General features: G+C 52.6%; 2 protein-coding genes across 9 annotated transcripts in view; both read left to right on the top strand.

Annotated features, from left to right (window-relative positions):
* The window catches only part of GLI2 (GLI family zinc finger 2), a 256,865-nt gene that overhangs the window by 82,058 nt on the left and 161,116 nt on the right, over positions 1–13,691 (top strand). The window lies entirely within an intron of this gene.
* The window catches only part of LOC134759578 (uncharacterized), a 61,498-nt gene that overhangs the window by 19,485 nt on the left and 28,322 nt on the right, over positions 1–13,691 (top strand). The window contains exon 1 of the mRNA XM_063712727.1: positions 1–13,691. This exon is cut by the window's left edge and continues 19,485 nt beyond it; it is cut by the window's right edge and continues 12,741 nt beyond it. Coding sequence (XP_063568797.1) covers positions 13,589–13,691 — 103 coding nt within the window. The 5' untranslated portion in view covers positions 1–13,588.

Raw genomic sequence — 13,691 nt, 5'->3', positions numbered from 1 at the left:
CTGAAACAGATCAAAGGCCTTCCCATACTGTTGGTTAAAATCAATGGGTCTGTCTTGCACTTTGAATGGATGTATTTTTACCCATGCATTATTTTGTATGACCGTGCATCAGTCATTCAGAATTAGAAGCTCACAGGGTTGTCCGGATCTTCCAAAACTATACCAGAAAATACAGAGACAATGAGCGAGGAAGACAAATGAGGTTTTAGGATTATTATGAAAATGTGACTTTGCCCATCTCTTGAGAGGGCCGCTGCTCTATGCCATCCCTCCTCCTAATCCCACATAGATTTCTTCTGTGGCCAGCCCTTACCCGGAACCACACAGGGAAGTGCATAATGTCAGCTTGGCTAAGTGGCCTCGGTATGAAGCCACCCCCACTGCCTCTGTGGGGTCTCTCCCCCAGCTCCCAGCCCCGCAGTCTGGCTGCGCTTGTGCCCTGAAGGAGCAGGCCATGCTTACTGCCCACCTGTCACCCCTCCCATCACATGCCCATCAGGACAGGCCCCCTCACTTCACCCCATTGGCTCCGCTGATGGGCTCACTGTGGACCTTCGGGGGTCCTCCTGCCTCCTCCTCTTACAGTCTCATCACCACTCCGCCTCAGCCCTTTCCTTCCCTGGCTTCTAAGCTCCCCTTGTGTTCTCCTGCCTGCCCCTTTTCCCTCAGGTGAAGGACCCAGGCTTTGTCCTGAGTGCTCTTCTCTTCTCACTGGAAACTCATCGTGGGGGCACCTGGGCAGTGAGACCCGCTCAGCTGTCTCTGCCCAGGACCCCTATATCTGTCTCATCAGCTCCAACTGCTCATCCACTGGCCTGCCTGGTGCTGGATGTCCCAGGCTGTGTACACAGTGCCCCCTCCCCACCCATCCCACATCACCTGGCCCCACTCCAGACTCCTTTGCGGGCATAGCATCCTCACCCACTTGCTTGTATGGAGCAAACTTAAGAGACCCAGCCGGCCTGAGAACCATGCGGCAAGGCTGAGGGGATGGATCCCCACGGGACCTTCTGAGGACAGCTTCCTGCGGCCTCTATGTCCTGCCATTACACATGAGGCCCAGAAGGGTCCCCTGGTTTGCCCAGGGCCTCACATGGGATTTGATGGGATCCTGTTTCTAAACTCTGTGCTCCACTCTTTCCTGTGCTTTTCCAGGCACCCTGCTCTTGGTTCAAGGGCCCTGTGGCCCTGTGCCTGCATCTGGTTGAGGTCACAGCTGCCTGAACACTGGGGCCTTGCAGAGAGGTGGTGGGAGGAGCTGGAGAGCTCCAAGGAGCCCCGCTTTCATCCCCGAGGGGTGGCAGTGCCTCTTCCAAGCCTGTGGGGCAGGGGTGTGGAGAGTGAAGTCTAACACCAGCACAGCCAGTGGGTACATTTAGGGCTCTTGTTTGCCATCCAAGAAGAAGCCTCCGAGAAGAAAGTAGTATCTGCCTCTCTAATCAGCCCCTGGGAAGGAGTGTGGATGTGCCAGTGGCCTGAGACAGAGATAAATGGTGTGCACCGACCCTTTGAACTGACTGGGCCTAGTCTGGGTGCATTTAGTGCAGACAAAGCCAAGAGCCAGGAAGGACTGAACCACACAAGGCCGAGCTGGGCCAGGCACTGGCATTGGCTAAAGTCCTTACCGAGTAGGTGCTGGGCACCACAGGGAGGAAGCAAGAGTGTGTCTCTCTCTGCCCCCTCTCCCCAACCCCCAGTCCCAACATGAATCACTCCTGAGTCTTGACAATCTTCCGAGTGAGTCTGGGCCCCAGGCATGTCTCTCCAGGGACTCTCCAGTCCCCCAATGTCTCCCTCCAGGCCCTCTGCCCTGCCAAATCCCAAGGCTCCTTCAAGGCCAAATTCAGTAGTCAATTCTGTTTCATTCAAAAAGCATTTAGATGTTTATGAAAGGCCTACTGGTTAGCATGTTGCCAGGGCCACCCGGCTAGTAAGTGGTTTGAGCCAGGATTTGAACTTGAGTCCTTCTGAACCTCCCCCACCTTATGCTGATAACCTGCTTATCTGAAGCAGCCACAGCCCCCTGCCGTCTTTTACTGATACCCACTTCTAGGTTACGTGCTGGGAAACATATCATTTTGTTAGAATAGTTTCTAAGCCAAGAATCCAGAGGCACTGAATAAGGGCCTAGGGGGCTTTTATCATACACTGTTAGTGCAAAGCCTCTGAGATGTAGGTTTAGGGGTTCAGGGGCTTCTTGGCTCTTGTTGGGTTCCTGGCTCTTGTTGGGTTCCTGGCTGCAGCTGGTAGAGTTGCCTTTTAGGGGTGAGTGACCTCCAGATGGGTGAGTTTGTGTTGCACTTTAAAAGTACTGATAGCAGATATTCAGAGTGACAGAGTGCCACTAATAGAGACTTTTAAAATTTTTTTTTAATTTTTTTTTTGAGATGGAGTCGCTCTGTTGTCCAGGCTGGAGTGCAATGGTGCGATCTCGGCTCACTGCAACCTCTGCCTCCCAGGTTAAAGCAATTTTCCTGCCTCAGCCTCCCAAGTAGCTGAGATTACAGGCGTCTGCCACCATGCCTGTCTATTTTTTATATTTTTAGTAGAGACGGCGTTTTGCCATGTTGGCCAGGCTGGTCTCGAACTCCTGACCTCAGGTGATCTGCCCACCTCAGCCTCCTAAAGTGCTGGGATTGCAGGCGTGAGTCACTGCAACCCACCGGTTTTTGTATTTTCTGTCCACCCTCCTTTTTAATCTTCCTTTGCCATTCCTCCTTTAGCAGCTGAAAGCCAATGGCAGGCACAGAGAATTCTATAACCTGAGCCTTGTTTTCAAGAATCGGAAATCTGAAGGACTTTGCCACAGGCAGTTTATTCATCTGCTTGCAGGCATTTACCAGTTACTGTACCAGTCCCTTATGCTGGGGCAAATACCCCACTGGCCAAGCCTCCAGGGAGCTCACTGGCTAAGAAGAAGGACTGATCAGTGCAAGGACAGCATCTTAGTGTGGTAACGACTCCAAGAGAAGTCATTTCCAGATACTTCATCCTGCTTCTGGGGGAAGAGAGATAGGGAAGACTTCTTGGAGGAGGCCAGACCCAGCCTTAGCTGGGTCTTGAGGGATGAATATGGGTTCACTAGGCAGAAAAGTGGGGCCCAGAGAACAGAATACGAGCACAGGCAACAGGATGGCCAGCTGCCAAGGCCATGGGAACCTGGAGACGGTTGGCCACTTTGCTGGAGAAAACCTCCAGCAGCATCTACTGAGGCATCCACCCCTAGAAAGACTGATGCTGATGAAGGCAAGTGAAGGAAAGGTCCAGGCTGGTCCCTTTTGCCCTCTGTCTGGTTTTCTCTTAGCTAAGATAGTTCTCTCTGGCTCCCTTAAAATCAGGACAGTGGAGCGAATGTGGGTTTGGGGGCCAATTTCTCCTCCTCTCAGCCATCCCAGGCTTTGCTTTCTTGCCGAGTCTAAACTCTCAGCTGTCGCCCTCGTATTTGCTCAGGGGCCCCTGTTAGGGGGACTGTGCACTTTCATCCAGTTGGACGCCGGAGTTCCCTGGAAGCCGAGAGGGTTAAATCACCAAGCCAGCTGGTGAGCATTAGTTCCCCCCTCTCCAGGCAGTAACGTCAGAGGCTGATGCTGGCGGCAAAGAAGCTGGTGGCAGGAGGAGGTGGAGAGCTGCCTTGAGGCACTCCGGGGGTGGGCTCCTGGCCTGGGACCCTGCCCCAGCAACCCCCAGGTAGGCTGGCTGTGGATGTGTGGGCTCCGGACACCCTGCGGGGACAGCTGCTGGCCACGCCAGTGTGTGGACGTGTGTGCACACCCTGTGTGTCTGTGTTTCTTCTCTTTGTGAGAGTTAGCCTTCTGCTGTGGCAAAAACTTCAGTGGAGAAGGAAAGAGTGAGCGCTGGAGAGGGTAGCTTTTTTTCTGGTGGGAAGGGGACTGACTTCTTTAAACAAACACTCAAGTGTTCCAGTGGCCACAGAGCAGGCAGACATGGGCCACACTGCATCTTCCAGGGGTTCTCTATGCCACTCGGGGTGCAGTCTTGAGTGGCCAGAGGAGCACTTTGCTGAGGTGGCTTAAGAACATGTTTTCTCATCTGTCTGTGACCGGGAGGCGTTTTGAAGGGCTTGCCATGTGCCGACTCAGTAACTAGTGTGTGGCCTCTCCTTGGTTTCAGATGCCTTGCCAAGGCCGACCCGCCCCCCTCCTCGAGGAAATGCAAAAAGTATTTTCAGGGCCCAGAACACTAAGCCTGGGATGATCTGCTCCTCCCTGACCGGCAGCCTGTCTTGCGTGGGCGGCCGAGCTCGCAGCCACCAGGACCTGATAGGGACAGTGTTTCCTGGGGCCTCTGTGCGGGGGAGGTTCTCTCGAGTTGTAAAGGTGCAGATGCGCCAGGAGGGTTCTTGGCCCCTAGGCTTCATGGATAGAGTTTACTAGGACAAGCAAGGGCCTGGTGTGTGATCTGTTTTCCTATTTGACTGGATGTTGGGAGAAAAATGTCCAAATTAGGGATGGGCCCGTGGCTCAGCTGAGCAGAACATTGGGTGAACTTCTACTGTGAAAGAAATAGCAGAACCGGAGGACGTTTATGGGCGATAGAGAAGGGGAGCTCAGCATTGAGGAGGGAGTTTGGTCTCGTTCTGGCCGAGACTGTCAAATCCTCGGATGGGCTTGTAAACCAGCTCCTGGCCTAGCCTCATCAGATGTGAGGATGAGGAAGAGAGAGCCTGGTGGGCCCTGGGGAGGGGACCTGCACTCTCAGTGGGAAACCTGGTGACCAGTAAGCCTGGTCCACTGCCCTTCCTCACCCTCTCGTCTTTCTAATAAACAGAGGGGAGGTGCCTGTGCATAGACTTGGGAACTATAGACTTGGGGACTATTACATTGACTCAGAAAGACCCTCTTTTCCCTTTTGCCCCAACCAGTGCTTTACGAGGTTGCCTAAGCCTGTGCTGCGACCCCCAGAGGCAGGTGCAACCCCATTTTACAGATGGGGATGCTGAGGCTCTTCACCAGAGCCGCCCAGCTGGATGGCAGTGGGGTAGGTCACACCGAGCCTCCTTTCCCCTGGGCTGGGCTGCCACCCGAGGCCCCCACTATGTGTTCCTGTTTGCCTTTGACTCCACAGGGGCTGGGAGAAAGTGGCACTGGGGATGCCACCAGGTTGCTTGTCAACTGGCCTTTGCTGTGTTCCACACCTCTGACATGGAGATGAGGCTGTGGTGGCTAAGACCGGGCGGTGGGCCGAGTTCATGTTCCTGCTATGCCAGTGACAGCTGGATGAGACCTAGAGCAAGGCTGTGAACTCTTGTGGCCTTGGAGTTCTTGTCTGTGCAGCATCCTTTCGGGTGCAAAGATTGTTACAAGGGTTGAGTGAGCTGTTATCAGCGAAGCACTGAACAGTGTCTGGAAGGTGACAAACTCAACAAAGTGTCTCTGGAGTTAGAGCAGCCTTCTTGTGGTCCCTGGACCCGGCAGTGTGCTATGGGCATAGTGCCCTGCACAGCGGGTGCAGCTCAAGGGACAGGGACAAAATGACCTTTTCAGAAGCGTGTTAGGAAACAGCCCGATGGGCCCTAAGGCTCCAGAACCTTTGTATCCCCTGAATCCTGACCCTCACAGGGTCCTTGCATGAACTTGACACAATTAATACCAAGAGAGATGGTGCTGTCCCCATTCCACCCCTTTGCATGTGGCTGAAGGTCAGAACGACAGCAAATGGAAGTGCCTCCGCAAATCACCTGTTTACTATTTTTCTGATTATTAAAGTGATTGAAAATGTGATGACTATGGAAAAGCCCAGTGAACATATCATTATGTTCTTCCCTGATTCCACCTCCCAAGGATGACCCTCACTCACATGTTAGTGTGTTTCTTTCCAGTTCTTTCTTTCCATGCCATACTTTCCTTCCAATGGAAGGTTCAATTAAGGACGTTAAAATACAACAACAAAACACATAAAAATAACTCCCTGGGCTTTTGAAATTCAAAGCTTCAGAGGAAATGGTACGAATGCAACCCAAATGGCAAATTTCCCATCTGATTTTATTTTCAGTACACTCTGAACCCATCTTCTGCCCCTTACCCTAGCTCTTCGTCGGGCAACCTTGAGTTTCCTTCTCTAAGGGGCATCTTGCAGGGGTGGTCTAGGACTGGGAGGCTGAGGGGGCATTGGAGGAGACACCTGGACAGGTGTGCACAGAGGCGGATGTGAGAGGCAGATGAAGGACATCCCAACAGGGAACCTGCTCCCGCCCCCTGCACCCCCGCCACCCGGCTGTGTGTTTCCCAGGTGAGGCTGTGTTTGACATGCAGCGGCCGCACACCGTCTTTGGTATGCTGTTTGGTCCCTGGACTTAATGAGTTCTGCAGGGACGCTCCACTGTAGCTAAAGATCATTTACCTGAATTGCTTTTTAATTTCTGCCGTGGGAAGCTGCCCCCGGCGTGATATAATTACATTATAATTTACAGCAATCCCAAATCTATAAATTTAGCCATAGGGTTGGGGGAAGGGACTGGAGTTGTATGTGGGGCTGGGGGGAGAATTCCCCCCATCACTAAGTAAATCCACGATTCTGGGTGCAGGTTCTAGTCCCTGGGCAGGTGTGGAGGAGGCAGAGAGGGACATCTCTTGCCTAGTACATGCTGAAGTGTGCTTTAACACCACGGAGCATTCGGGCTCGAGCTGCTAGTGGGAGAGGATGACAGGGTGATGTCACATTCTTTCTGATCTGCCCTCTTATAGCAGTTTTGCTGTGGGATGTGGGGAGCACACAGAAGTGGGTAGCCTGGGGACGTCTATGGAATGCCTAGCATTGGAAGGCAGGGATCGGAATCCTTCCCCGATTCTTTTATGGGAAGATCTCTCGGCTGTGGGCTGTGGAGAGGAGAGCTGGGCCTCAGGGTGGAGTCCCGGGGATGTCTCTGGGCAGATGGAGCCACTCCCTGGGAGCTTGTGGCATGTGCGGAAGTGAAGCCCTGTGGGATTCCAATAGGCCTGGGCGAAGGCGCAGTACCATGCAGGCCAAGGGAGGGGTTTCCTTTCTGCACCCACAAAAGGGTTCACATTCCTGGTGGCCCTGCCCTTCCACGTCACTGTGTAATTTGCCGTATTCCTGTAAAACCATGCATGGACCAAAATTATTCATATTTTATGGGCATAAAGGCAGTTCATTAATTAATGGAATTCTATGGTGAATTAACTTTATTTAACAAAGAAAAAACCAGGCTTTTCTGATTTGTCTGCTCTGGAGATCTAAACGTTCATATCTTGGGTAGATTCCGTTGGGATGACTTTGTAGCAGTGGGAGGCAGTATAGCAGCTAAAGCACCAGTGGAACCCAGGTTCGGAGAAGCTAAGTCACTTACCCCGCATCACGTAGCTGGTGGAGGAGATAAAGACCCTGTGAAGGCTGAGTGGAGGGCTGTCCTTTGGGGAAGGCAACTAGGGGAATAGACAGGGAGGAAGAGGAAGGTAGCAAAAAATTTACTCACTGTGTCGACCTTGACTGTTACCAGTTTGCCCCTTGGCCAGGGGGACTGTGTGGAGTGGTGCTCTGGTAGCTCCCTTTCCCCTTACAGGGGTGTGGGCCCCCACCCTGACACATGTGATTGTCCCTCGCTACCCCGGGAAGCTGGTGATCCTCAGGCCCACCCTCACGAGCGCTGGGGCTCAGAGATGGCAAAACGGTGGCTCCAGAGTGTCCCTCCAGGTACTAGTCATTAGCCACTGCCCCTTGCTCCATCTCTGGCTGTAAGGCCCTTTGGGTCCCCTTTGGGTCTACACCAGCACCTGTCAAACTGACTCTGAGGAGGTCAGAGAGGGTAAGTCATTTACCCCAAATGACACAGCTGGTCTTTGAGGATGTAAGCCTGTCCTGAGGGCCTTGCTTTGAGATAAGGTGTTCCCACAGCCTGATGTTCCTACCAAGTGGGACATGAGGACCTGAACTCCCTTGTCAGTGACACACCTGACAAAGGATGTCCCCATAGCATTTCTTTGTTGTTGTTGTTTTGTCTTGAGACAGGTTATCGCTCAGTTGCTCAGGCTGGAGTGTGGTGACACAATCATGGCCCACTGTAGCCTCAACCACCCGGGTTCAAGCAATCCTCCCACCTCACCCTCCCAAGTAGCTGGGACTACAGGTGCCTGCCATCACACCTGGCTTATTTTTGTATTTTTTATAGAGACAGGGTTTCAACATGTTGCCCAGGCTTGTCTCGAACTCCTGACCTCAAGTGGTCCCCCTCCCAAAGTCCTGGGATTACAGGTGTGAGCCATTGTGCCTGGCCCCCATGATATTTCTCATAGCCATTGGTACTGCCATGTTTTGGGAGTTTTGGGAGAATTGAAGCAAGTACTTAGAATCTGAAAGAATGCATTCCTGTTTAAGGAGCCCATTTATCACTCAGGTTTTACAAATACATGATAAAGCTCAAGGAAGGCCTGGCACTGTCCACCTGTGCAGCCACTCACTGCCCTCACATTAAAACAGCCTCACCTGGCTGTGAGTGTGTGCTTGGCTGTGAGTGTGTGCCTGGCTGTTAGGAGTGTGCAACCGGCTGTGAATGTGCGCCTGGCTGTGAGTGTGTGCTGGACTGTGAGTGTGTGCCTAGCTGTGAGTGCACCTGGGAATGAGTGTGCACCTGGCTATAAGGAGCATGCTGCTGGCTGTGAGTGTGACCTGGCTGTGAGTGTGCCCCTGGCCGTGAATGTGTGCCTAGCTGTGAGGAGTGTGCTTCTGGCTGTGAGTGTGCACCTGGCTGTGAGTGTGACCTCGGTGTGCACCTGGCTGTGAGTGTGTGCCTAGCTGTAAGGAGTGTGCTTCTGGCTGTGAGTGTGCTCCTGGCTGTGAGTGTGTGCTGGACTGTAAGCATGCACCTGGCTGTGAGCGTGCACCGGACTTGAGTGTGCACCTGGCTGTGAGCGTGCACCGGACTGTGAGTGTGCACCTGACTGTGAGTGTGCACCTGGCTGTGAGCTCCTTCTGCCCAGATGCCTGTCCTTTGCCTGCTCCTTCCAGGAAGCCTGCCTTGATGACAGCCCTCCCTCCATGTCCCCTTCCTGGTGTTTCCTGCAGACATCAGATCCCTGTGGGTGTCTTCTGACAAGTCTTACCCCTGCCCCCAGGGCTGAGCCCCAAGGCCAGGAGATGTTTGGATAATCTGGCCAGGGATCACAGGAGCGCTCCTTCCTGTGGCTGCTGGTTCGCAGATGGCCTTGCACAAGCCTTGGCTGCTCAGAGCTTTGCAGTCCAGCTGTGGCCCAGCAGTGTCCCAGGGAGGGATAGGATGCTAGGTGAGAACACCACAGGCCCTTACTGCTGGGCATGATGGGAGGCTGCCTGGTGACGGCCGCCTTTGTTATGAGAGAGCAGAGTGTTGGGCCATGGCCAGGCTCTGTCCAGAGACAGCTGCGATGCTTCCAACCTGGCTGGGTGGGGTGGGAGGGAGCTGTGGCTGGCATGCATCTGCATGCACCCAACTTAGCAAGTTCAGTGTGGAGGAGAGAGGGGAGAAGCTGAGACAGAGAGGGGCTGAGTGCATGCAGCTGAAGCGGTGCCCTTGTCCCAGTCTGAATGTGCCAGAGCCAGGTTGGGCGTGAGGGTCTGCCGTCCTGTCTGTTTACATTTCCTTGTGCCTCCTGTACTGCAGGCTCCAGAGCTGGAGTTTTTAATTCAGCTTCTGATGTTTACATACACAGTTTTCATGCACAGGCCCAGAACCCAGCCAGCCCCCTCCCTCTGCTGCTGCTTCCTCTGTCTCCCCTTCAAATGCTGGCACATTCTCCATAGTGACTTCCCAGCCTGCCGCATCTCCCCACACCCCAGCCACACATAACCACTGGCGGCTCCCAGGACAAGTGGGGCTCCCACCATTTCGCTTTCACTGTGTGGTGACTCCCATGGGTCCATGAGGGACCGCTGTGTCCCTAGCTCTTAGAACAGAGCCTGGCACTGCCCATGCCAGTGGTTTGTTGACTAAATCCATGACCAGATGAGTGCTTCAGGGACCTCTAGGCTTCCCTCAGAGCCAGCCCAGAAGCACAAACATATGACTGTGTTGCCCAGGCCCGTGGCTGTCTTCTTCTAGGACAGTGGAGTTGGCACAGCCAAACCCGAGTGTCTGCTGATATGCTTCTTGCTAAGTGGTGAGCCTGGCGTCTCTAAGTAGTGCCTCTGCCTGTGAGCGGGTGATGAAGAGTCAGTGGGGATTCATACCCACTGTGTGAATAGGATGGCTACTATTAAGAAAAACACTCAGAAAACAGAACAGGTGCTGGTGAGGATGTGGAGAAGTTGGCCTCCTTGTGCATTGCTGGTGGGAATGTGAAATAGTGCAGTCACTTTGGAAGACAGTATGGGAGTTCCTTGAAAAATGAAACAGAACTACCTTACAATCCAGCAATTCTACTTTTGGATTTAGACTCAAAAAAGTTGAAAGTAGGGTCTTGAAGAGATATTTGCACACCCATGTTCATAGCAGCCTTATTCACAATAGCCAAAAAGTGGAAACAACCCAAGTGGCCATTGATGGATTAATGAATAAACAAAATGTGGTGCGTGATACAAACGGCTATTCTGCCGCCTTAAAAAGGAAGGACATTCGGACACAGCACAGATGAACCTTGAGGACATTATGCTAAGTGAAATAAGCCAGTCACAAAAGGACATACACTGTTTTATTCCACTTATACGCGGTCCCTAGATATACGCGGTCTCTATGATATGTCAGAATCATAGAGACAGAAAGTAGAGTTGTGGTTGCCAGGGGCTGGAGGGAGAAAGGAGTGAGGAGTTCATGTTGAATGGGTGCAGAATTTCAATTTGGGAAGATGAAAAACCTCTGGAGATGGATGGTCGTGATGGTTGCGGAACAACGTGAATGTACTCAATGCCTCTGAATTGTACACTTAAAAGGCATGGAAATGGTACATTTTATGTTTTGTATATTTTCCTACAAGTTTAGAAAATGAAATTATTCAAGAGAACCTGAGGAGCAGGTCTAAACACCCAGGGACTTCTAAAGCTTCCATGAACCTTGGGTCTTCCTGGTTCCACCACCATCGATGACCAGTGTGTCACCCCCTGGTTCAGTGCCCTCTTTATGCATGAGAGCAGCTTGCTGGGCCAAGGCCCCTGGGCCAGGTGGCTTCTCTGAGGAAATGTTGGTTAGTTCTGCCCCCTCTCTCACCAGAGAAAGCACCTGTGAGGCCAGCCTCTTGTCTGAGCCCCTGCCCGGAGACTCCTAGGACATTCGAGCTCTCAACCCCAGACAGACGCTGAGGGTGGAACCTGTGGAAAATATGTTGGCTTTAGAAATTTAAATCTGATTTTTCTTCTCCTCTGTGAAAAGAATCAAAATCCAGCATAAGCTTATTACAGGCGGACTGAGGTTATTTTGGGAAGTAGCAATTAAAGGTTTTATATTTTTCCTCTCCCTTTTGCCCTTGCAGCTTGCACAGGTCTGTGAAGCTATTAAACCTTCACCCAACCCACAGCCCGGAGGAATCTGCCCTGCCCTGTTTCTCCTCCAGTTCAGTGCCTTGGGAAAGAAAAGAAGTTAAATTCATATTAATTACAGCCGAATCCGCTCAGTAAGCACTTGCTCAATATGCTTGAGGATGAGGTTTAAAGCTGTCCTCCAAACAAAACGGTAAAATGAAAGGAATAATTTATTTGGTCAGACACTATAATTTGCCACGTCATTCCATTTCTCTTGTTACTAAAATGGATTCTCTGCTGAGGCTGTGACTTCCAACTCCAAAAAAAAAAAAAAAAAAAAAAAAAAAAAAAAAAAAAAAAGATCATCCACAGCCACTATTCCTCACAATTTCTCTGAAAGGTCTTCCTTGCCCCACCATGCTGAAGCTGGGCCCAGGGCTCTTGGAAGAAACACACAGCACTTGCTCCTGCACACTGACACACTCTGTCACCCACAATGACATGCTGTCACTCATACTTACACACCACATGCTCACAGTCACATACGTATGCATGCATGCACACAAGGACAGCCACACACCTGCACCCATGCACGTACTCACTGTTACACACACCATCACCACGTGCACACCCAACACCCACACGCACCCTTCATACACTTATACACACATCCACACATTCACATGCACAGGCCTGCAGTCACACAGTCACAGATACACAGGGACATAGAGCCCCACGGGCAGTATGCCTCAGAGCATGTTAGTACTTCCATAAACGATCTCTTTCCACATCATTTACAGAGTGCGCACATTATGAGTGTCTTAAGTTTCTGATCAGGGTTAATGTCTTTCTGAGGCTGACTTAGCTCAAAGGTAGTGTCATGATTAAGATCGCAGGCCCAGGAGTTGGACAGTGCTAGGGCTGAGCCCCAGCCCAGCCACTTACCAGCTGTGTGACATTCAAGTAGAAGGAGTTCCCCCAGCCTCAGTTTCCCATCTCTAGGTGGTGATAATGAAGAGTTGACCTCATAGGGTACATCTGAGGAATAAATAAGGCTGGGCCTAATAGCTGTTTCCCAGGAGGCTCTCATCTGAGTTGGCTGATATCGTCATTATTATCACCAATCAATCCATAATGCTGGTGTCCCATCCCTTCTCCAAGTGCTGACTTGGTTGGAGCTGTGGGCCCGGGCCTGGGAGAAGGGGACTGTGTCCACCAGGGTGGCTGCAGGAGGGGCTGTTGGGCCTTGAGATCCTGCTTCCTGGCCAGGACCCCTTCCTTCATGGGGCACCTTCCCCAGTTCTCAGGGCTGGGGACACTCAGAGCGAAATGCAGGGCTGAGTTCATGTAAGTTCTGCAAGCAAGTTCTGGTCCCTTTGAGTCAGCACTGTGCTAGGCATTCAGAGGGGAGGGGGCGCATGTTTTGCTAAGGGCAGGTGTGCCTGTGTGTGTGTGTGTGTGTGTATATATGCACATGTGTGTGTAAAGTTTGCTTAGAAGAGGTGGCTTTTGAGCAGAAGTGCCTTGGATGAAAAGTGTAGCAGGCTTGGAAGTCAGAGTGTGCTGCTGAGTGAGTGGGAGTCTGGTGGAGGTGGTCTTTCTAACCGGCCACAAGACCCTGGGCCCGCTCTGCCCCCCAGTCTGAGTACCTGCCATCCCACGAGGTGAGCGCTGGGTGGGCTCCTGGTGCAGCCACCTGCACCGTGCAGTGCCATCACCGGGTCGTATCTTGAGCCCCTCCTTGCCTTCCTGTTTGTTTAAGTGGCCTTGGCCTAGCTCCCTCCGCCCTCAGAGGGTCTCACTGTGCCCCCTGCATTCTGACTGTGCCCTAGCCCTGTGGGCACAGTGCCTGGCACATAGGGGGCCCTCAGTCTAGGGCACAGGGTGAGTAGAGGAGGAGGTTGGCCCTGCCGGGGCAGCCTGCTTGCCAAGCCTGTGTGTGTGTGGGTTTGTGTTCATGCTCCTGCTGGTGTGTATGGAGAAGTGGGCACAGACACACACGGACATACACGGATGCCCTCCAGGCCCCACGTCCATCCATGGGAAGAGCAGCACATGCTGGTAATGTGTTCCCCAAACAGCAGCCTCTTGGGCTGCCTGAGCTCAGGGCAGAGCAGGGACAGGGGCCTGTCTGTTGGGGCTCCAGCAGGGCAGGGGAGGGCAGGGAGTGTGAGCCCTCCGGAGAATGTGCAGGTGGCTGGGGGAGTGCCCTTCCCAGAACCTCATGGCTGGACCTGTGAGACTCCCTGCCCGTCCTGGTCCCCACCATGTTCCCTCTGTTTTCTGGG

The sequence above is a fragment of the Pongo abelii genome, chromosome 11, assembly GCF_028885655.2.
Source record: "Pongo abelii isolate AG06213 chromosome 11, NHGRI_mPonAbe1-v2.0_pri, whole genome shotgun sequence".
Classification (NCBI taxonomy): domain Eukaryota; kingdom Metazoa; phylum Chordata; class Mammalia; order Primates; family Hominidae; genus Pongo; species Pongo abelii.
The sequence above is the reverse complement of the archived record's forward strand: the minus strand, read 5'-3'. Positions and strand labels throughout refer to the sequence as shown.